The following is a 25,770-nucleotide window of genomic DNA, read 5'->3' on the forward strand; positions in this document are numbered from 1 at the left end:
TGGGATACAATTAAAATGGAATTTAAAAATAGGGTGGAAATAAAAGAAAGAGAGGTACGGTTAAGAAGTAAGAATTACTTAGAAAGGCTGACAAATACTGCAGTACTGCAAAATAGGGGAGATCAGAACAAGAAGAGGCGTAACTAGAGAATGCTAAAAAGAAAATAAGGGACTACCTTGATAATATGCAAGGATTTAAAAAGACTGCTGTTAAGCAACTGCTTTTTGATAACAACTCTGAAGCACACAAACTTTTAGCACAACGACTCAGACAACAGAAAGTAGAAAGGGTGGTCACCAAGCTTAGGGAGCCTTTTACAAGAAAGACAACTAGGGATCTTGCAGAAGTATTAGAAATATTTTGGAAATTCTATGAAAGTCTGTATAAAATAAAGTATGGTAATCAAGAAAAGGTACAAATGGAAATGTTTATGGAAGAATTAAATATGGCAAGGTTAGAGGGAGAGGAGGGTCAATTACTAACAGTTAGGATAAGAGGAGATGAGATAAAAATGGCGATGTATAACCAATCTACAGGAAAGTCACCAGGATTAGATGGTACTCCTACTGAAGTTTGCAAGCTAGGGGGGAAAAAACTGATGAACATGTGGATGATTTTGTTTAACTATATTCTAAGAGAAGGAGAAGTACCATCATCCTGGAAGACAGCAGTAGTATCTGTACACCTAAAGAGGGTAAAGGTCCAGCTTCATACAGGCTCGTTTCAATACTAAATCATAGTTATAAAATGTTTATGTCTTTAATGGCTAAAAGAAAGGCAAAAGTAATGCCAAAATTGGTGGATATGGATCAATGTGGTTTTGTGGAGGGAAGGCAAAACATTTGACAACAAACAGAACACTGATGATCCACAGGGAAGCAGAATGTAAGAAAATACTACTGTTCCTGGTGGGTCTTGATGCAGAGAAAGCAACTGACAGAGTAAGCAGGGATTTTATGAGCAGAGAAATGGAAGCATTTGTATTCCCTGATAAAATTATAAAGTTGAGTAGGAGGATATATGAAGGATTGGAGGTGAAAACTAAAGTGGGTAGGGTCCTCTCTGATAATCTCTACTTGAGCACAGGAACCAGGCAGGGGTATCCTCTCTCTCCTCTTTGTTATTTGCATAATATTTAAAACTATTGGCAAAGAAAATATGGCACTCAGAAATTCAAGGATATAACTAGCATGGTAGTCAAGAAAAGCTGGCTCTATCTGCAGATGGCATTATTTTATACATGGCAAAACCAGAAAGAGACATTACAGTGCATATAAAATATAGCATGATAACTATAAGAATCTATCAGAGGAGGTTAGGAAGGACTGAGAAGGGAGATTAGATGAGCAATTCACAAAGAAACAATGAGGAGATATATGTATGTCTCCTAAATATGCAACAAAATCTAGATTTCAAATCTTTACCTGGAAGTGCTTACAAGGTATTTTTTATACCCCAAGCAGACTTCAAGAATTCTTCCTCAGGTAGACAGCAAATGTTGGAGATGTGATGGGGCAGAAAGGGGTAATTGGGAACATATTTTATGGGAGTGTAATGCGTTGGTAGACTTTAAAGATTCCCTACAGACTGCTGTTGGAGATGATGGGTGAGCAAGTTGGAGTGACTTGTGAAATTATTTTTTTGAGCTATGATACAAACTTGAAATTGCCTAGACATAGTAAGGTCTTGTTCAATCTAATTATGATGGCTTCCAAAAAAAAAAACAATTACTAGAAAACTGAAATCAAAGTGTAAACCAACTTTACTAGAAGTAGTGACAGTAACAGTTAAAACAACTGGAACTGTGATCTTTAGAAAAAGGTAGGAGCAAATTACATAAGAAAAAAATGGGGACTGTAGAATCAATACCTGCAGAGGAGGAACAAGATTTAAAAGAAAGCAGAATTTGAATGAGCTATGTAATAGCTGACTAACAATGACTAGATATATTAAAAGTGATGTATAATGTTTGCAGCCATAGTTGAGTTGGCATGGTTTGGAATGTATATTGTTTGCAACCGATATTGTGTCGCTGTGATTTATTGTTATTTATATAAATGTAACATGGTCTATGTCACACACGACAATTTAATAAAGAGGTTTCCTGTTTTTAAAAGTAAAAAAAAAAAATGTTAGGGTGGTTTTGCTGAAAATCTTAGAAATCTTAGAACAGCACGGAGTGGAGTCCAGGCTTAGTATTATCCAAAGACATCAGTTGCTGTACCTATAAAGGAAGGGGGAACCTCAATAAAAAGGTGGCAGGGCTCCCAATAATAGAGACATGGGCTAAACAGTTAGGACCGAAGCTATTACCAAGGATTCAAAACATGCTATTTGTTAATTAGATGAAATTACTAGAATAGGTTAAAAAATATATTGAATATAGATGGTTAAGAGTTCCACCTTGATGAGGAAAGAAAAAGTGGTTAGTATGATGATTTCACCTAGATTTCTGCATAAGATAAGACATTTATTGGTAGGGCATACAACCTTAGTTGGTGTTAAACTACAACAGGAATGTGACAGGTTTATTTGAAGAGGAGATAGACTGAGGATTAGAAAGGGCAGAATGCTGGGATGAGGGAGGAAATGGTGAAGGTAAACCACACTGAGCATCCATTATGACTGCTAAATGGGAGCTGTTGATGCCTAATCATAGTGGGGGGGGTTGAAAGGGAAAGGAAGACTGATGGGGAGGGAAAGCCATGTATCAAAAAGAAGGGAAGGAGGAGATCATTAAGAAAGGGTGTAAAGGTTAAGGTGGTCAGTACTAGAAACAAATGAATGGAATATTTATGGGAAAATGAAGAGATTACAATGAAAGAAAAGTCTTGCAAAGGGAACGTTGGAGAACAACTGGCATTCTGAGTGCATGCAATGTGATATTAGTATTATGGCATGATTATACAAGTCAAGGATTTCAAGGTGTTGACAAATGGCTTTGCTCATAGGGAGGGAGAATGACTAAACTTTAGACAAGTGAAGATGAACTAAAATAAGGATAAAATGCAAATGAAGACAGGGCTGAGAACAGGGGTATTCCATGGAAAAGGAAGAGGAAAGAAAGATTGAGTAGGATATACCAAGACCTAAGGAGGACAGAAAAGTGGGCAAACAACTTGAAGGAGAGTGGGTAGTACTGAGAAAGGTAGTTGGTTAGAAGGTGGTTTCTGGGATATGCAAGACAGGTACGTGCAAAACTTTACAGGATGGCACCTCTCTGGGATATGAAGATAAGACTATTACATCAAGTTAGAAAGAGAATGATTAATGGAGGATGACGGTTGTTGGAGGTGTGGTGAGGAACATGCAGATAAATTGGATCTAGTCGACATGCTTGAATGGCCAGAATGTCGAAACCTACTAAGTCGAGACCACACAGAACATAGCATTTGTCAAAAGCAGACATGGTAGAATTTCATCCCAATGAATCTCATGGCCTGCAGCTCAGACATCACCATATATGCAGGAATGTTTGTATTTATCTAGTGAGCACAGTTAGAGCAGTCTAAGCTGCTGGCCTACCATGGTATTCGATAGATGGTTAAAAGAAACTGTATGTACACTGCAAAAAAATACTATGTTTTTTTCTATTAAAGTATGTGTACCTATGGCATTATTTAAAAGATGATTGAAAAATGATGTTTAAGAAAAATTTATTGTACCTCTGTTATTTCAATAAAAGAGACCCCCATTTGTCACTAAAGGTATTTATATGCAAGACCTACAATGGTTTATAAATCTAAGAATGGAGTCATCTAGTACGTTGAGGGAATCCTTGGCTGCCTTGATGGAGACCAAGATAACAAAAGTGAAGTGGTTAACTTTTCTGTTTTTACAAGCAAGTCCAAATATATTAATATATTCAGCTAGAAATGCCTACATGGATATTGTACATCCCAGTTCATATGTAACACATTTCTACAAGCACTAAATTACTGTTGGATGTGTAAGGGATTAGATATTAGAGAGAGGGGCCTCTTGGACCAACATGATTTGTTCTTGTCAGGAACTACTGGATTTTGAGACACAAATTCAAGTAATTCTGAATAAACGTTTCCCCATTCAATATGCTATTTAAAATTATGACTTTACTGGGCTTTCATTGCAGGTATGACTTAAATCAAACTGAAAATCAGTTTTATACATACTCTTGACAATTGTAAAGAAAGGCTTAACTTATGGAAAAGCTATTTAACTCCATATATCCAAGTAGTTTTACATACTATAAGGGGATTAGCTGACAGAAAGGTGTGAGCATGATAGAAACACACTGGAAAGTGGTCACTTTGGTTTAGGACTTTGAGTTCTGCCTGACAAGATTCCAAGAGAGTTTCAAAAGACAGACAAAATCTGGATTATGTCACATTGTCAGAATACTGCCACCTCATTAAGGTTAGTAAGGGGAACCAACAAGTTCAACCACAAAGGAATATGGGGCAAGAACTTTGGTTTATACATTCACTAAAGAATAAAAATATTTATCAAGGCACTATGCATATTTTGCATTCCTTTTCAAATGTTCTTAGCTTTACCTGTTTGTCGGGTACTGAATGTGTTTGTGAAAATGTTACTAAAGCATATTAAGAAAACAATATCTAATGCAATCCTGTCCGTGCAACCAAAAAGGTAGCAGGCAAACCAGTCGCTTTGCTTGAAATCACAGAAATACATCCTAATCAACAGCCATCATAACTGATGTGCACTCAGAGCCTCAGAAGTCTGGTGCTCAGAGTCAGAAAGAGAAAGTGTGGATCTAATAGTAGCAACCTGGACGGCAAAGAACTAAGCCATCTTACAATGATGTATAATTAGAGCTCAAAAGGTAGAAAGTCAAGCCATTAAGCGGAGCTTGCCCCCCATCAAAAATGGCACTGCCATTCAATTCAGTGTTGGATGACTTCTCTGGATAAAAAAAACAGTAGCCTTCTGTTGGAAGATTTCAGGCTGGCTGAGAGCACAATCCTCCCCCAAATCAAGCCTATCACAACTAACACTATGATGATGCTCTGTGATCTGTTTGCTGTAAGAAATTCAGCTCAAATGTCAATCCATGGCTCATATACCATAAGCTTGTAAAGGCTCCAGGGCCATTAGCCTAGAACACACCTATGAACCTAAATTGCACGGAATCTGCATGGATTGCAATTACCATCTCACAAGCAGAGGATTGTGACAAATTATAGTTAGAAACCAACTGACCAAAATTACAGACTCTGTTCTCAAAGTGGAAGACAAGGAAGATGAAACTATTTAAACTGGAACACTTCACCAATTCAAGACTTGCAGAGGATTAAATGAGAGAAGCATCACAACAAATGGACCAGGAAGTAGCCAACCCATGAGAATGGCTGTCGCACAAAATCAGAGGTAGTCAAATTCTAAGTTGTAGCAGGAACATCAAGTCTAGCTTGTGTCTTAATCTGTGGTGTGTACAAGAAATATCATGGACAACTACAAAAAAAGAGCAAAATACGCAAATTCTTTAGAGCTAAAAACTCCCCATCAGCTCGTATACTGGACTTCTCAAGAACCAGAACATTTTTGTAATACAACAGAGTCAACAAAAAGTCAATGAATTTGTGAAAGAATGTCTTTACACAACCAGGCATATGGTACATGAAAAACCTACAGTTGCGGTCATGACATGTAAAAGAGTTGGTATTCCTACTGGCAACCTGGGTCATACAAAACACAAATGTTTAACCACTCTTGGTCTTATCCCAGCTATGCACTACAGCTGCTGCCAAATGGAGGGAAAAAGCTGTTACCTAGTCAGATCTCCATTATAAAATATCAGTGTCAAAAGTCAATCCCCAGTTTCTTGCAAATGCACTTTGCATTAGTGTACAGCACCTTATATGGGCCAGAGAAGGACATGTACCACTTGTTGTTGTTGTCTTTCGCCTTTTCCCCGGTTAGGGGTCGCCACAGCAGAACTCCAGTCCGCTAATGATTGGCAGTAGATTTTTACGTGCCGAGTTGCCAGCTCTGACGCACAACCTTCAATGAAGGTAGGTCCTGTCACGCATGTCTCCACACAGAAGGCGCTTTAGCTGAGAATCGAACAGGACAACGTCTTACTGTGAAGTGACAATGCTACCACAGCTAATCTACCTAAAGTGCCCTAGAAGAGTCATGGATACAAGCTCAAGGGATGGGTAAAATAATACACCGGGCTATTTAAAGTAAAAAGCACTGTACTGGAGGGATAAAGAATTACAAGTTTGAAAAAAAATGTGGAAACAGTGTTTTTAATTTATTTCTCATTTCTAAAATAAGCTATAAATGTAGCTAGCATATGCATGCAGGCAATCATCTGAACCTTACATGAAAAGCAAAAGCACTTAACCAACATTACTTTCTTACCAAATAAAGAAGTATTTATTTGGTACAAAAGTGATCTTTATTAAAAGTGTTTCTGTTTATAAGTTACTAATATTTATTCTGATAGATGTCTAGTGGTAGACCTTTTTGTTAGTTAGTCATTTTGTTAGTGAGTTGGTTTCTTAATAAAGTTTGGATTAGTAGCCTTAATAAGCTGTTCATATATTATATATTTAAATTTATCTCTAGCTTATTACTTTCAGTTCTAAGGTAGCACAGTCTCAGTTTACAAAATGGTGTTAAAGGCCAGGGGGAAGGGGGACTTGGTTAAAGGAATGAGTTTAATGTTTTTATGGCTCTTAACAGAACCACCCTCTGTAACCACCCCCTTGCACCAAATAACCTGATTATATTTATGTCTAATTCTTTTACTTATACTCAACTAGGATCACTTGTTTGTGTGTTTCAATAAAGGGATATTCTATTTTTAACTCAACTATGGACTACTTACTATTTTATTATTTTGTAGTATGTATTTTAGAGTTCGATTTTTATTAGTGAACTAGGTGCATAACATATTTCAAGGAATGAACTTCACACCCTCCACATTGGGGAGTTTCTGCTTGGTTTGTTTTTGACCCAGTATAGGTTGCATACTGGATTTTCTGAAACTGAGTGATACCACGGATTATTCTTTTTACAAGTACAACTCTATTCATGTTGCACAAATAAATTTCCTTTCACCTTTTGCATACCTCTCAACCTCCAGATGAGAGAATCAGGGACAAAGAACCTTAAAATCAGGGATAATCAGGGGCACCTAATTACATAATATATGCATATTAAAATAAGCACATTAATGAACACGCCCACACATGTTCAGCTACACAAAGACAAGGCATTATTTTAGATCACATTTATTAAGAGCTCTATACGTACACACACAGACTTAATATGGGATTATTCATATTTTCAGACAACTATATAAAATTCAAGTAATATATGCTCACCCATCAACATAGTTAGTTTTAAGACAGGTGCTTAAACATTTGCAAATCATAAATGTATACATAATAGGAAGCAATATACCGCATAACACAACCCTGTTAGCACAAGCCTTCTGTACAAAGCATAAAATTATGACGGGGACAAATGCCCAAGCATTAAAGACAGATTTTAAATATTGCTCCTTTAAACTTAGGAGAATGCTACAATAATGTGTTAGAAAGCATTTTCTGAAAGATACCAGTCTGCAACTTAAATGTATGTCATTATTTTGTGACTTCAGTCACTTATTTGCCAGAAAATAAAATGTTTTATGAGGAACAACCCAAAAATATGAACAAAAATCTGGAGTATACTTCTCAACCTGTTAACACAAAAAATCTGGACAAGCTTTAAATAATGGGGGGAACAAAGGCCTAAACATTAGGGGCAGATTCTAAACACTACTCCTATAAATTTAAAAGAATGTTAGAACAACAGGATGTTTTTGTTAGCATGCATTTTAAGTTGGACATCAAAGTCTGAAACTCAAAGGTCTGTCATTATTTGTAACTTAGTCAGCACATAATGGTGGTGGGGGTGGGGGCAAAGGCTTCAACATTAGGACAGATTTTAAATATTACCTATAAATTTAGAAAAATGCTAGAATAACAAGATGCATGTTAAATAAGTTTTCTGAATGATATGCAATGCAAGTCTGAAACTCAAAGGTTAATAACTTTAATCACCAGCCATTTTTCCAAAAATGTTAACTTACTAGTACCGGAAGGTCAGCACAAAATGAAGAATTAAAATAAAAAAATTAATTGTAGAGTCCTGACAAGCAACAGCAAAACTCAGAGCTCATGTGCACAAATACTCAAGCAACTTGGCTTCACCTTTCAAATCCAACCTGTGATGCAGCTTAGTTCCCAAAGTCCAAAAAACAGAAAAAATTGTCCAGTCCCTTGAGTTTCAGCAAACAACAAATGGGTGAAACTGCAAAGGCTAATGAATCATGAGTTGGTCTTTCTACCTGGCTTTGAACTTTTCAGCCATGTCTACGATATGTTTTTTCCCCTATTTTAAAAACAAATAATCAATGCGCCTCCATTCTTGTTGCTTACACGCGGACCTAACTGAAGACCAGAAACACATCATTTCTGAGCTTATGCATGCAAGCAAAAGGCAGTCAGGAAATAAAGGAGGAAAACAGCCAGTGCCAGCTGCATGCAAATGAGATGCAGTAAAGCGACTTTGTGATTGGCTAAGACATCTACAGCCTGAACAGCGGTCTCTTTACTGTTAATCTAGGGGAGAAAAGCACCCAAATCGGGCAATTGGGGATTAAACTTGTTTAAGCTTAAAATGGGTGGCCATGTGGAATTCAGGACGATTGAGAGATATGATGGTCTTTTATTCATAAATCCCTTCTGTTTCTCCTCAGGTTAGTTTCTAATTTCATTTTACAGACACAGTTTGCATGCAAAAGACCGCACAGCACCTTGTTCCAGTGGTCCACTGCTTACTTTACAGTAGTGTAAGGAGTAAAACCACTAACTACTATATTATTGTGTGGTATTTGATTGCGTTTTACTTGAAATGACAAGTTCAAAATTTTAAAACTTCCGCGTTTAACCCATATTTTTATTATAATTAGGTTTCCCTTGCTGCCTCTGTCACCTTACTCTACCACCACATAGACAGGGCTGCCTCTTCCTTTCCTTACGTCCCAGTTTTTTTAATATGTGGTTAGAGTGCCTTTTTTCAGCTGCATAGCTGATAGTGCAGGCTATTTCTTCTACTATGACTAATCCCACATCATAAATTTCTGCATTATTGTTTTCTTTTTATGGAAAGAGGAGGGGCACTCCATTATAGGATCATTTCTTCATATCCAACACAAGCACTTCTTGAGTAAAACAAATGCAAAAGTATTTTAAATCTTCAGCCTCAGAGGAGGATTACTTACCAGTTTTAAAGCAAAACTACCAGGATGGCCTGATAGATTATTGAATTTAAATCTAACATTGCAGTGGTGCTTGCTTTAATTGCATAATATTGTAAGAAAAAAAAAAAAAAAAAAAAAAAAAAACTCTTACACAGAGACCAGTACCCTAAATGTAGAATAAATGTTATTTAGTTCATCACTGTATCTGTATTTTAGTGACAAGCTAGTGAAGATGCATTAGATAAGAAGGGATTAGAACAGAAACAGAGGTAAAGAATATGTAAATAGGGATTGTTTAAAAATTGAATAAAACAAACAGAAGTATATGGATACACAGCAATTTATTTCAAACAGCATATGCATGAAAGTCAACTTTTAAAATATGAAAAACAGCCACTGCAATCGAGAAAGGGTATTAATTCAAGCTATTAGAATGTTAGAGTTAGTGGGGGTTCAGATTTTTTTGTCCCTCATTGCACACTAATTTGTCATGTGTTTTGTCCCACAGTTTTTTTTTTTTTTTTTGTGTGTGTTTCTTTAATTTTATTTATCTGTCAACCAGTTAAGCCCACTGGATGCAACTGCTTCTTTTCAGAGTTGACCCAGGAGCACTGTCTGGTTAAATGATTGTTCAGAGTCACACACTACGGAACTGGAGGCTGAGGGAATCATACTCTGAACTACAGGAAGCAGACCGTTAACAACTTCTAGCCTTACTCTTCTGTGCTAACCTTCCAGACTAGTATTCCTTAAATAATCCAATTTTACATCGTATAGCCGTAGTGCCTGCATGTATATGTCACATAAGGCTGCCCAAAAAGTTTCTTTATAATGAAGGTGCTTTAAATATGCTGTGTGTTTTAATTATCAGAGCACAGCCATCAGGTCCCCATGAAGCTGATTTTACATCTCAGGTGTTCAAGATAAGATTTGCCACTAAGTTAATAATCGGTCATGTTTTATATATATATATATATATATATATATATATATATATATATATATATATATATATATATATATATATATAAAGTGCACCACAATTATCTCTGTAACTGGAAAGACAACTTTGTTAAAATTTTATTTTATATTTTGTGTCCCTCCCTGTCCTCATTGTCTACCAAACGTCACACCCTCTCTCAGTTAATACGTCTATTATTTGTTCTCATCACTAGGATGGAGATAATGAGGGGTTGACATCCAAGCAGCCATCGGCAGTAGTTTAAGCATTTTTCATATTCGCATCCATCTTTAATAAGCACACACTTGGCATGGTGCTGGGAGTGTATGCAATGGGATGCCAGTGAAGGAGACTGCCTTACTTCCATAAGAGGAGTTGCCTTCAACCAGCCATGTCCCTCACCTTGCAGCACTAGCGGTGGCATCTCCAGTCTCAACCAGAGAGACTGCATCAGTGTGTGCCTCTTGAGTGTGTGCAACCACCCTCTTGGGAGAGGTGAGTGGACCATGTCCCTTAACTCTTCCCCTTCCCAGCCTGACTCCTCCTGAATCACAGTCAAGTCCTTATGCACAATAAAGTCAGACTGTTAAGCACATTTCTGGTGTAAGAAAATTAAGCACCTTTCAGTGCTTCCAATCTCTAGTCTTGTGCTTAACATTTGGTACAACAGAAAAATATCCAAAGCACTTTCACAGCTTTAAAAGCAATAACACATATCAAGCTGTCTCACACACATACACACACACATACAAAAAAGTGTAGCATAATGAAGTTATCTAACCATCATTAACTCTATTTGCTTGTCAGAGGGACACCACTTTGGCTAGATGTTTCTGTGACACCTGTATGCGTGCTGTAGTTTTCAAAGCTGCAAAACACTGTGTTCCTACATTGTTTTCCTCTGTACATTGATGCACCTAAAGTTCCATGCATTACAAAGAACTATGACTGGGTCGCCAACCATAACTATTTGCCAATATGCTTTTCAAGCCACTTTTCAAATACATTAATAAACTGGTTGCAATAGACTGAATGATCATAATGCTCTAGACCTCAGATCCATTTTCAAGTCTACTATTTATAACTTAGAAGACTGATGTACTGCTCCAAGAACAAATATCCCATAATTCATTTTGCCCTCTTAAAGCACTAGTTTCTCTTCACAGTCTTATTACCTCATACACTACTTTTCAAATGCCCTAAAAGCTTTGGATAACCATTTTTGGCAGATAATAATGTCATGCTTTTTCAAACAGTAAAGCTCCTTGGTTAAGGTGGGGTAGCGGTCACCTCACAGCAAGAGGTTCTCCCATTCGATTCTCAGCTGGAGCACCTTCTTTGTGGAGTCTGCATGTCCTCCCCATGATCGAGTGACATATAAAGACATGCAGGCTGGTACGTGCATGAATAGGTGTGCCTTCTTTGAAGGTTGGGCGTCGGGCTGGCACCTCGGCACCATAAAAATCCACTCCCAATCATTAGCGGACCGGAGTTCCGCTGTGGCGACCCCTAATCGGGGAAAGCTGAAAGACATTACTAGAGCTCCTTGGCTTCTAATATGTGCATTTTCCATTTTAGTCTTACCTTTTTATCTTTAGCCTTTGTAGCCTATTAAGAGTTTCTTATATGACTGTAATACTTTCTACTATTAAAACTTGTTAAATTAGTTAAATGTGTTATTTTGAGATAAATATTGGTTTTCTTGGGCTCTACGCATCTTTGATATTAATTTATTTTTTCTGTATCCAGTTATCAAACTTCATCATTGTTGATTTAAAATGCTCTAGCTGTATTTATCCCTACATTCATTATTGTACTTTCTCTACTGTAGAGATGTATTAAAAAATTATGCAGTATTTAAACAAATATACAGTACTTACCATTCGAGGTGTCAACAGTGCTGGCAAGAAACGAGAGGTGAAGTATGGTCTTCGAAAAATGCTATAAGAGAGAGACAACAGCTTAAAATAATTAACTTCATAGTAAATAAAATATCCAACATAATTATCGTGTAATCCTATGTCTGTGTGTGTGCGTGTGTGTGTGTGTGTGTGTGTGTGTGTGTGTGTGTGTGTGTGTGTGTGTGTGTGTGCACGTGTACAAATATAATTACATTTGTTAACTAGGTAGTGTTACTGGGCAGACCTTTTTACCGGGAAGTCCTGAAAAAAAGAGTATTCACTATTAGAAAACTACTACTATGAATGAAATAGTTAAAAATATGACTGTTCAAAAAAACATGACATGAAGCAGTTGTACAGAATTCAATGTAAGTCATTATCTGAACAAACATTTAAATTATTATTGTCACTGCATCCATACATAATATAATCAAGAAAAAGTACACTAAAATGAGTAAATCTATACAGTATCTTACAGTCTATGTTCTCTACAAAAAGCTTAATTGTCTCCTACATTAGTATCAATGCACTAAGGCGCATTGAGAATATAGCCTCCTTTTATCTCAGCTTCCCCTCTTGTGTTCCCAGGTCGTATACATGCATCTTCACCCTTCCTCAAATCTCCCATAACGTCATCCTCAAGGCACTATTCAAGCCCAAAAATGCAACTTCTATGCGGCGGGTAACATACTGGACTGCCTACTGATCACTCTGAAACATAAATTATCAGACCACTTACAAGACATTATTCAATATCAGCCTCCAAAACAGGCTTTGTACCAGATGGAGTACAGCAACCGTCAGTCACCCCCCTTGCATAAGGTGTGGTATCAACAGACCCAGGTAATTATAGACTCATAAGCCTAATTAGTCTCATCAGTAAATCTATAAAAAAGGATTCTTATGTAATTAAAAAGCTCTACTTACTCTTGTCTGGAATCAAGTCATTTCCTCATGTACCTTAGGGCTAAACATTTCAGCCCTAATCACTGTGTGTACAAAATGAATAGTGTTGTATCCACATTTCACACAGGGCTATATATGAATGCCCCTAAATATTGTGTTACACATTAACAGTGCCATATGCTCACATACCTTTGTGTTAAATAATTTTGTTTTTGGCACTTAATGAAGGTGGAGGAAAAAGTGAATGAGTTACTGAAACTGCAAGAGGGCTCTGAAGAAAAGTTGGAGCTTTGTGGCCATTTGAAGGAAGGCAAAAGGTAAGCCGATTAACATTTTGATCGTTTTCTCCACTGACGACACGCATACTAGCATGCTGATTTTAACCCCCCCCCTTTTTTTTTTAGATTCCGGGATTATTTTTCTACAATTTTTGCAGCCATTGATGATGCAGACATTTTGGGGAAATTACTAATTTTAACACACATTATGTAATAGGTAGTTTGATAAACACGCATGCTCCAACTTCCACCTCAGTTCTTTGCAATATCACCTTAATTTACAAACTGTTGGATACAGGTTTGTACCATTTAATAGAATACCTCTGCACATTATACTGAGATTTCTCAGTGACAAACTGTCAGTTTTACAGCCGTGTGAGCCCCTAGGCAGGTTCTTGGAGAAAGTCATGGAAAAGGACTATGAGAAACATCCTAACAACAGAAACTGCATTCCTCCCACACATCATTCTATGTAATCTGCAGTGTTGACTGCTTTCAGCCAACATCATCAAATTCTCATTTTCCGAATGTCTACGTGGGGTCAGGATGGAACATCAATTATTGCCAATTCTCTTGACTTACTGCCATACTCCAACTTTCAACAGTCAGATCTTCTCTCATACAATCCATCCATCTTCTTGATGGATGTCCTCTTGACTTCTTCCCATCTCTCCCAAATCTTCTTCAACAAATCATTTTCTGCTTTCTTATACATGTGCAGAGACTACTATAATGTGTTCTCTTTGACCTTTTCTGCAACAGGGGCTACCTTAGCAGAGAGGTAGAAGGTAAAATGAGAGATTAGCAGTTTGAAATCATATCGGGTTGAAGCACAACTAATCTGATGTTTGCAGTGAGACAGTGGAGAAGAAGCTAGAGATGAAAAGAGAGTCCATCTGGGCATTCCTAGACTTGGAGAAAGTATATAATGATGCCAGCAGAAAACTGTTTTGGCAGTCCTTTAATGATTCAATGTCCCAGATACATTGGTAGAATTAGTGCAGGCTAAGTAGAAAGACCCAATAATAAAGCACAAATGGTGAGATTCAAACAGGGGTTCACAGTGGGAGTGGGGATGCATCATGGTTCAGCTATATGCCCCACCACTATTCCTACTGGTGATCTACTACGACAGTACACAGGTTGAAGAAGACAGATCATCAAAGGTGCTGTATGCAGATGATGTAGCATTACAAGCAGAATCTAAACAGGGACTTCAGCAAATAATAAGGGAATGGAATTCGAAATGGAAAGCACAAGTGAATAGAAACTGAGTACAGACAAGAAAGATGTTATGGCACTAAATGGGGAATCAAAAGCGGCTGCAAACTGAGATAGAAAGGGAAATATAGTGGGACATGTTGACATCTTCAATTATCTGGGGGGTGGGTTGAAAAGAAAGGAATAATTAGGTGAAGGCTAGAATTAGAAGGGCTGCAGCCAACTGGCACAAAGTATCAGGAGTAGTGTGTGACAGAATGTCAAGAAAGCTGAAAATTAAGGTGCATCAAACAATGGTGTGACCAGTATTTCTGTTTGGTCCAGAAACCTGGGCAGTGACAGGAGTGCTGTTGAGAAAGCTACAGGTGGAGGTGAAGTAATGGAGATGGGTGGGAGGATGCACACTGTAGGACAGATGAAGAAATAATGAGTAGCTTCAGTGCTTAGCAGTATTTATTACATGTCATTATACCAGTAAAAGGACTTGTATCAAAATTACATTCCTAATGATAAGTTTTTAACTCATGCCAAGGTTGAAGATAGTCTTACTTAATAGCAACCTCACTTCTGTAGATTCCATATCATTTAAGTTAGGCAAGTAGGCTCTCTGTACTGAATACTGCTGTCGGTGACCTTACTAACTCGCTGTAATTTCAGTTTACTAGCTGTTTGCTATTCAGCCACTTTTGATGGTGGCATAATCACAGACAAGCTTTTCAAGTTTTCTGTGACCCTGAATCTTGTTAGTTTGCTCTTCAAAAGTGTGAATCTGAGCAAATTGATATTGCAAGATTTTGTCATCTAATTTTCCATACAGGAACAGGAGTATTTTTTTCACAGTTCCACAATTTGAAGACGCCTGTCAAATGCGTATCTGTGGCTCTGTAACGCATCCCTCCTCTGCATTTTGAGGAGCTCTCCTCATCCAGCGGTTCCTTTCAGAGACAGACTGGAACAAGAAAGAAGCTGGTAGAATTTCTTATTTCTGGAAATTACAGTTCACCTCTAGAATAATATTTTCAGTTATGGTGCCAGAGGTAAATAATATTACTCTAGTGCACAGGTCTGACACATGAATTCATTGCATACAAAATTAACAACTTGACTGCTTGTCGCAGGGCTTAACTTGTACTGCCAAGACCAAATTCTTTAAGCATCACACTCCTAGACACACACACACACACACACACACACACACACACACACACACACACACGCACACACACGCACACACACACACACACACACACACACACACACACACACACACACACACACACACACACACACACACACTATTCAGAAACAGACATCATTAGCATCATATTGTTTATTTACTTCTTCTTTGTTGACCGGGTTAATCCCACTAGGCTAATGGCCTCTTTTCAGGGGAAACTATGTGGTATTCATACTACAAGGGGAAATCTGGCCAGTGCATCTATGGACTTCTCCTGCTCTTTTTGATAGGTGTCATGGGACCTTTTATATCCATCTGAGCTATCACCAGCTCAAACAATGGGGGCCTCAGTTTAACTTCTCATCCGAAGGATGAAGACTATTACATGGCAAAGTGTGTGCCTTTTATGTCTGAGCCTATGTTATGCATGGCCAATTAAACAAGGACTACAAGGACTAGACCCTTATAAATATCTGAGCAATAAACTAGAAAACATTCCATAGAATTAGCATAATGTGACAGTAACACTGAGTACCAGTTAGTAGACATGCAGCAGAGCTGTTTGCTGACTGCAGGTAAACAATTTTTAAATACAAGATTCCCAATACAGCGTATTACAAAAGTCCAGATAAAACGAGACCAAGATATAAACAGCAGCAACCAGATTCCAATATAGAACAAGGTGTTAGGGGAGGGGTTGGCATAACGGTTAAGGTCTTTACCTCACCAATACAAAGTACAAGGTTCGATTCTGATCTCTGGTTACTGGCTAGGCTTGTAATAGTCTGCAGAATGAGAGCCTAGTATTGACCTATCAACTTATAACCCAGTTAATATACTAAAGGACTCAGTGAAGAGGCATCTGGTCCTTAAAATGTGTGGCTATAATGAAGGATTACCCTAAACATCATACACCTTGAGCACACATTCTAGCCTGTCATCCCTATAAACAAAGCAAAGTTTCAAAGTTGAAACATTCAGTTCCCTGCATGTAACATAGATATGGCAACTTTTAAAGGTGAGTTGAGTCTGAATAGATGATAAACAATCTACTGATGGGCACAGAAAACACAGAGTACACATAGCTCAGGACTAGACAGCAGTGGGACAGACCGCCCACCCCCCAAAAAACTTTAGCTTATACTTAGGTGTTGCATAAATTGATAAGTATATGCTTGTTCCCTTTGGCTTATAATAAGCAGATATCAGTCCCACAGATGCTGGCAGAGGACCCTGCATTTAATTAAACTAGGTTTGAGCACCGATACTTCAATCTTGCACAGCAGCTTCTCTGGCTTTATCACCACCACCAACCTCCACCTCCTCTTTTTTGCAGATGCAAATAATGAGGGCTTAGGTTTTTCAGATAAACTAGACTGCTTCTTGTCCTTGATACACACCTGAAGATAAAGGAACATTTTTTCCTCTGGGTCCCTCCTAAAAGATTTTCTTATACTTTAAATCTCAGGAAAGAATATTTTAAATAGCCTACACAACTTGTATCCATACCAGAGGCAGATGCTAAACTGATGAGCTTATCTGAGTCCAAAATACTATCAGTCCTTCCTGTTATAGTTTCCTTCCAACTAATCATCTAAGAGCTTTTTTGGAAGCAAAGCCTCAGCGACCTACCTTAAAGATGACCAATAGACTTTACTGAGTTCAGAAGTAAGGCACATTACTATATAAAGGGCAGCTTTTAAAGGCTTTGTTCCCAAGTGGTCAAACAAATCAGCTCCCACAAGTACTCTACCAGTGAGACAGAGCAGATCTATGGAAAGGTATGACAAGAGAATGCCTCATATCTATAATTTAAAATTTCACTGAAAATATACCTATCAACAAAATGCTCCTAACATTTGTAGGACCCCATTACTAAGCCGCCTCATTATTCTGATCTTATCCCACCTTTATTTTAAAATGCTAAAGAAATTATACCTATCAGTAAATCAGTTCTGGTCTTGTACCAACACCATTACTAAGTCCCATCCTTACAAAGGCAAATCAAGGAGCTCAAAATCCTCACACCTTTTCTCTTGTTTACAGGTCCCAAGTGAATAACTAGATAAAATACACATGTATCTCTCCTGCTGTCTGAATACTAAAATTTTACTGTGACTTTATACATAAACTATAAAATAATGGTGACTGGACTATGCAGACATGTCATTTGAGTATGCTATAAATACGACACATAACACTTTTAATGTGGTTATCACCTGTTAAATTAAATACACCTCAGTATGGCATAGTACATTTTTATATGTTAGCTCATGCTAATAGCCTGGGAAAATACATGCAACTTGGAGATTTTCTCCCCTCACCTCTTATAAAAAGGGGCTTTCCCAGTTGGATTTTTCCAGTAAGCAAAGACCGACAGAAACATAAATCCATCTTTTTCTTTAGCCATCAGGGCCATTTTCTGTCCATATGGTGGTATACAATAAGGGGTCATTTGTTAAATGAAGGAACAACCTCAAGGTATAGAAGATACTTCTTTAAAGGAGAATATGTAAAATTTGGTTCAGGACAGCAGATGAGGTGAAATTGTATATTAAAGCGTGTTTGTTACTGCACTCTGTAGACATGTACGTAAAGACAGAAAAGTACAAGATGTGCTTCCTCCTCTTATGTAGAATATTTGGCTTGTAACTTTGAATGTCAAATGCGTATCTCCATAATGCTGTCCACAAGGTCCACAGACAGGACCTAAGGCTTTGAGTAGGAAACTGCTCCTACCAGTTTACAACTGTACCACTTGTCCCTTTTAATGCACTTAAGGTGCATCAGGAGAAGGGTGAATATGCACTCCCTGAAACTTCAGGTGAGCAAACAACTGGATTGCATATTCACCCTTTCCTGGATGATCTTCTGACACAGGCTTAATCTTTGCAGACAATGTAACAAACCCTACCGTAAACTATAAAATACATTCATAGCTTTGAAATTTCTCCAGCTTAACATGATTTTTGACTTGCTTCATTCTCTTATAGAGATACCCTTGAGTCTTAGAAAGTCACAAATCTTCTTTTCTTTCACAGAGGAGAACACCGTTGATGATGGAATTATTTATGTCTTAGCAAAGCCAACTAACAAGCATCATCCAAGAAGTTATGGGGAATGTGTTCTCATTCATCCTCATGAACCAGAGGTCACATGAGGAAGTTGTACTGGCATCTGCATGGTTTATGGAGTTACAGTGCTCAGTCCCCACTCACTTCCACTGATGCTAACTTTACTAAAGGAATTACAATGGTGGTTCATCCAGATTTCAATCAACAAGGGTTAACCTTCCTTCCTAAAACAAAGTCAAACCATGACAGTGATTATTTTGTTAGAATATCTAGGACCGTTGTGCATCATCTCAACAGAAACATCAGGTCGACCTCAAAATGACATTACTCATCCACCAAGCCCTAACAGCTTTTAATGCAGCCATCAAACCAGGAACACTGAAGGTTTATAGCAAGCAAAGGAATGAGAACAAAATGAGATAGCCACTGATACGTCATTGTAAGAAAGTACTCATGTTCCCTACTGATCTCAGAAGATGAAGTTAATTATCAGCTGTTGTGGCAAGTGCTCAGATATCTGGTGTTTCTCATTTGGGGCATATCAGTTTGGAGAGTAAAGCTGAAAAGAAGAAATTAAAAGGCCTTCCCACTAAGTAGTGCTTCAGTTTTCACTACGTCTATTATCATTATGAGACTGAAGCAGCCAGACCGCCATTACTTTGAAATTGCCAATGTTTGAGTGCTTTCATTTAACAGAGTGCTACAGTGGACCTAGTAAACCTCTGCAGTAGCCTTCTAAATGTGTCAGACCTTCCGAGTTCATACCATTTGCTGCCACAGCTTTTCCCTTTTATATTCTTACCTAGTTGATTGTCTCTCTATCTGTGTTAAGTATCAGTCTTGACCCCTGTGTTGTAGCTAATGCTTGTTCCAATTGGAGAGTACACTGCATAGCTCATTCATGTGAGTGGGGTGGTAGCAACAAGGTAAGTCAGCAGTCGTTCACAGTATAACAGTTCTTACCTTGCAGCTTGTTTTGCCAACTTCATAAATACTGATTTGCTGATTTTCTAAAAGATTACTTAAATTTGTCAGTATTAAACTGCATATAGCATTTCCCTTCATAGCTTTTTTTTTATATTCAGCAAAAAGAATGTGTTCTGTACTGAAGATGAAATGCCTACTAAAGGAAACTCAGAGGTAAATTGAAAAGCCATAGATACAGTTGAATGCATTTGTTTGTGCAAGTGTTGTGTGCACTTCCAGTTTAGGTGCAGTGAGAGAGACTGTGCTCCCGCAGGTTATAGTGGCAGATATAACTAAATTTAACCCAAAGTGCCTCTACCTCTCCACAAGCAGGCATTTTTCCATGAACTTCTTCCACTTCTTCTTTTCTTATTTTATTTGTTAGCTGGGTGGGTGAGCTGGTCATAAGACCCTTTTTGGTCATGACCCAGGCCCATAAGGTAAGAATATTGAAATTTCAAACTGATAGACTTCAAACCATGACTAACAGTTATACAATTATTTAAATTGTATATCTGGAACAGTCATGCAACCAGACAATTATAAGTTTAGTGAAGTCGAAATGGACAGAACATGATTTACCAAATGCCACCTTAATTTAGTAGGAGTAACCACAATGATGAAATTGTTAGAAAAAGTACAGTTGTAAGAACTTACCATAACAGTAGAGGTCCTACTGATCACTGTTGCAGTATTCCAAACTATTGTGTAATCTTGCCCAATAACCTGGATGTCTAGCCGGGGTACCAAAGCCAAATATTCCATAGAGCCATACATTGATGAATGACCCAGGCCTGCGTGGCATAAGGTACACAAGTGGATGTATGAGCATAAATCCACAGAGCATCTCCAAGCCAGTAAGCCTGTAGAAGCCCGAGTAACAAAATAAAATGGTCAATAAAGAGGGGAGAGCATATTTCTCAACTGTACAGATTTTTGCAGAATGTCCAGATTTCTGTCCCATACGTTTGGTCTGTTTTCTCATAAACTTGTGGTTTTCTGAAAAATTGTTGGAAAATCATTGAGGACTGAAATAAGAAAATAATGACTAACATTTGAGTTTCAGACTTCATACCCTTTAAAGATTTTATGCTAGTGCAAATGCAAAACCTGTTATTCTATCAACTTTCTAAGTTTGTAAGATCAATATTTAAAAAGTGTCCCTATTTTTGCCCCCCACCCCATTATTTATGGCTTTGTCCAGATTTCTTGATCTAAGTGATTGAGAGGTATGGGGGAGAATCAGACAGTGGTCCACCTCATTTCACAAGGAAAAGGAAGGAAACTGAAGTGAATGGCAAGTGGGTGGAAAAGAATTCTTTAAAACAATGATCAGTAGGACATCTACTGTTATGGGATAAGTTCTTACACAACTGCACTATGCCCTTCCATAGCTCACTATTGCACTATTAGATTCCCAAAACTTGTGAAGGGTTGTTGGAGGAGAACAGTCCAGCAATGCAAAGAGGACTGACCCGGTGAAGGCTGCTCTGGATTTAGAAAAAGCATCCCCTTCTTCAATGGTTGGATCAAATAGCTGCTTCTAAGACAATTCAAGCCAGTCTCCTTGTAAAATGCTACAGATGCGGCTACAGCTAATTGGCGTTTCTGAATGCCCATGACTTGTTTTGTCATTTTAATGGACAATTTCAGGCCAATAAAGCCAACCCCCACTAGCAGTGGATATGCATATTTCGGCCTTGTTATGACCTCAACAGCACAGCACAAGCAGAGTGTTTGACTAAGCATAAGAAACACAGGGCTGTTATACCCAGCTGATGTCCATTATCATTAATTGTTTTTTCTGTGTGACCTTCTCACTCGTTGTTTTAGTTTGTTATTTGGGATATTTGCAGTCACCCTAATGATAATGGACATCAGCTGGGTATAACAGCCCCGAATTTCTTATGCTTAGTCAAACACTCTGCTTGTGATGTGCTGATGAGGTCATAACAAGGCTGAAATATGCATATGCACAGCTAGTGGGGTTTGGCTTTATTGGCCTGAAATTGTCCATTAAAATGACGAAACAAGTCATGGGCACTTCCATTGTGGAGGGCAACACCTGATGATGGCCCTTGGTGCAGTGGTAGAGATGAGAAAATAATGCTGCCCTTACCAAAAGGGAATCACCAGTAAGATCTTTGCATTGTCACTCTGGATCTTTATTAAGGCCATGGGAAGAATAGAGTGAGTGAAGCATATAAGAACCTCCCTCTCCAAGGAAAGGACACTGCAACTGTTTTTCAAGGTTGGGAACAGTATGTCCTAGCTCATAAGTGAGGAAAGTATTTGCTGTCAATGGTGGTAAATAGATCTGTGGGACACACCATTTGTTGACTAAGTCTAGGATCATCTCCCTGTTCAGGAGGCTCTTCGCCTTCATCTGCTTAGAAAGTCTGCCAGGACATTGTCCTGTGAGGGAATGTAAATTGCTTGGAGAGAGAGCTTTGCTTTTCTGGCCTGCTTCCATGCCAAAATAGCCAGTCTGTGTGGTTGACAGGATCTGGTTCCCCCCATCTCCCTATCTATATATGACATGACAGTAGTGTTGTCTGTGAGCACTCTTAAGGGACCTGGTATCTCAGGAATGGGAGATCATCTGCAGGGCTTGTATTAGTGCCCACATATTCTTCAGTTCGATGCGTTCTGATCTTAAATTTTTTGGTTATCTCTGAACTCTCAGGTTTCCTGACCAAGCTCCCCATGCATTATCTAATGCATCTGTGTGCAGCACTCATGTTGCAGTGTCTGCATTTTGAAAGGCAGACCTGGGTAGAGCTCTGTCTGTGATACCCCATCCAAAGGATGTCCTTTTTTTTAGGCCAGGCAGAAGAGGAATCTGGGTGTCGATGGGAAGGTTGAGACCTAGTGGACTTCTGGTACCAGTACATAGAGGCCCACAGGAATGGTTGCAGCCATGAACCCTAGTGCTCTTAAAATCTCTCTTGCAATACAAGCCTGAAGAGGAAGACGAGAATGAAATTAACTGGTGAGGGACTGCACTTGAATGGCAGTATACATGCCTGCAAAAGCTTGATGTCTAATCTGCATCATAAGAAAACAAGGTCTTGGGTCAGTTCCATTGTGAGACTTCTTTAAGTTGATTATGAACTCCAAACCCTGAAATAGGAACAAGATGGGTCAAGAGTGTCTGCTGAGAAGATGTCTGTATAAATAGGTCATCCAAATAAAGGAATATCTGGATTCCCTGAGTCCTGCAGTAAGCTATGACTGGGGAGATGCACTTTGTGAAACCTCTGGGGGCTGTAGAAAGTCCAGAAGGCAAAGGAGAGAATGAAAGTAAGAGGAGCAAGTTGAAAACCTCAGAAATTGCCTGTAGGAAGGGGGGACAAGAATGTGGAGGTAGGCATCATTTAGATCCAGACACTAGGAAAGCTTGCAGAAGAAATAATGATAGAAGAGTTTGTAGAGACAAAATACTGAGAAAGAAGGAGAAAAGTGTAGAGTGGAGAGATCCAGTATAGGTCTCCAGTCTCCCCCTTTTCTTAGGAGGAGGAACAGTCTGGAATAGAACCCTTTCCCCCATGTACTGTGGAGGAACCAGTTCTGTTGTGCCTTGTTCAAGTAAGGTTAGCATGACAAGTGGGAGCAACTAACCGACTGCGAGGAGAGGGGATTCCACTGAATAGAGGAACTTCCTTCCAAGTCATACTGCACCCATTCTGAATAAAGGAGAGAATCCATTTGTCTGTAATGACGAGACAGAAGAGGTGAGCCTTTTGGATAAGGGGAAGGATGGAGCAAGGTGTGGGAGGCAGATGAGACAGAGGGTAGTCAGGCAGACTCGCCTGGGTAGGGAGGCCTCCCAAATCTACAATCCCTGTCTGTTTTTTTGAAATATTTTCCTAGGCCTTATGAGAAGGTCAAGACTCTCTGCAAGCAAATTAACTTGTCTTTGCAGAGTAGTTTCATTGGGATCTGGGTACAGATGCATTAAAGATGTTTGCAGTTTTTCATTACTTTAGCTAGTTCTTGTAAACCTTTGAACAGACTAGCAGCATCCAGACCAAACAAAAGATCGTTGTTTAAAGGAATGTCTAGAAGCTGTGCCTTAATATTCTCTAAGTGGGGGGGTGACAGCATAACCATGCACATCTCCAGATAACAGAACATGTAGCGGCTGCCCTGGAGAAAGTTTAGACTGCATCATAGCTGCATTTTATCCTGTGACTAGCAACTTGGGAGGACTGAGCCACCACAGATATGGCATGTTTACTACTTGTTTCTTATAGGGAGAATGTTTTATTTATTCTCCAGAATACACACCAAGTATTTAGACATTAGGGTCTGATCATTCAGACCTCTTAAAGTAAGAGTGGAAGAAGTATAAAATTTTTCCACAAACTGTCCATTGCTCTGCTGTCTTTATCTGAAGGAGCAGGATAGGCAGCAGGAAGTAAATTAGAGGTTTTTAGAAATGAAAAACACAAAATGAAGTGCTACAGTGTTTTTGTAAAGAAATTTCAAATTTTCAGGTACTTTATAAACTTCAAAAGGCCTTTTAGGGGCTGGTGGCTGCGAGTCAGATGCTGTGGAAGGCATCAAGAAAAGCCCCCATAACAGCAAGTTCAGAAGCAGGAATATCTACTTTCAAGAGGTTATTCACTGCACCACAGAAATCTGCTTTGATTCCCATTCAAAACACTTCATCGTATTAACGATATTTTCCCCAAATTAAGCTTCTTCAACAGGGGAGTCAGGAGATAGGGAGTCTTCATCATCAGAAGCCTCTTGCCATGGCAAATGGACTGGGAGAAGGCCAAGAAGTGCTCCGAGTTGAATTCAGCTTTTTCTTTCTCAGAAGAAGAAGAATTTAAGTCTCTCCTTTAAGGGATGGTACAAGAAACATAAGTAGGAATATGTCCTGCAAAGGATGGTGGCCTAAGTGCCATCATGGCCTTACAAAGGCCCCATGAAAAATCCATCCACTCCTTTTCCTTGGATGTCTGAGAAAACATTTTGTCTTTTTGTTTCTCTTTTCTTGGTGCAATGTCTGCCTTAACTAAACATGGAAGTTCCAACCCCTGCTATACATCCATACATGTCCCTGGAATATCCTCTCTAACGAGGACTTGCTGTGTGCCTTTTGTTCCTTCAGAAATGACTAAATGTGGTTCCCCCTGCTCCCCATCATTAGTTGCTTCAGTCGTTTTGGGTGTGAATAAATCAGATGTCATACTGGCCTCTTACTGTGTCATAGTAGAAGGCATCCGGCATACTGTAGATTCCAAAAAGTACAGTTGTGTACACTTACCATAAATGTAGATGTTCGAGTGTATTCACTGTTCATAGGTTCATAGGTTCATACTAGGCTATCTGCCCAAGGGCATTTATAAGCCTAGCCCATAGTTATGTGGCTTTCGCCACCCCTTTAGTTTGAATAAAAACTATGCCTATCATTTTTCTGTGCCTCTGTCAAGCAGTGACACTGAAGTAATCCCTGGGGTATATCTGCGATCTCCCATCCATTGGTCAAGATTCCTCTTGAACAAGGCCAGCGAGGTGCTCTGCCTCACATGTACCGGGATTTTGTTCCACAGCATAGGGAGTCTCTGGGTGATGAATCTGTCCCTCCAGCACGTTCTATTTATAACCGTGTCAAGGTTTAAGTCTCCCGCCCTTGTGGTTCTGAGGGATCTAGATTTTTTGAGGTTAAGCATATTCATCAAATCTGGGTTTGACATGGCCTTATATGTCAGGCACAGGTCACCTCTGAGCAAGCGGTATGAGACTGAATAGAGCTGGAGTTCTTTCAGTCGGGCAGCATAAGACATATTTTGAGACCCTTTATCCTTTTGGTGAGGAACTTTTGGGGCCTTTCAAGCTGCAGCAGGTGTCTGGTCAGATACATTCCGAATGGGGCATTGTACTCAATCATAGGTCTAATGAGTGATGAGTACAGGGGACGATGACCTCCCTTGATCTAGATGTGAATCCCTTCATGATCAGGTGGGCGATATAGAAGGTTTTCCTAACTACTTTAGCAACATGAGTGTCAA

The 25,770-nt window shown here is 38.8% G+C and overlaps 1 protein-coding gene across 2 annotated transcripts in view; it reads right to left on the bottom strand.

Annotated features, from left to right (window-relative positions):
• Positions 1–25,770, bottom strand: part of FANCA (FA complementation group A) — a 2,214,801-nt gene that overhangs the window by 1,269,836 nt on the left and 919,195 nt on the right. For both annotated transcript variants that reach the window (XM_044081851.1, XM_044081852.1), the window contains exon 20: positions 12,105–12,165. In XM_044081851.1, coding sequence (XP_043937786.1) covers positions 12,105–12,165 — 61 coding nt within the window. The remainder of the gene's footprint in view (positions 1–12,104; positions 12,166–25,770) is intronic.

The sequence above is a fragment of the Protopterus annectens genome, chromosome 8.part1 (genome assembly GCF_019279795.1).
Source record: "Protopterus annectens isolate FY-2018-M chromosome 8.part1, PAN1.0, whole genome shotgun sequence".
In the NCBI taxonomy this organism is placed as follows: domain Eukaryota; kingdom Metazoa; phylum Chordata; order Ceratodontiformes; family Protopteridae; genus Protopterus; species Protopterus annectens.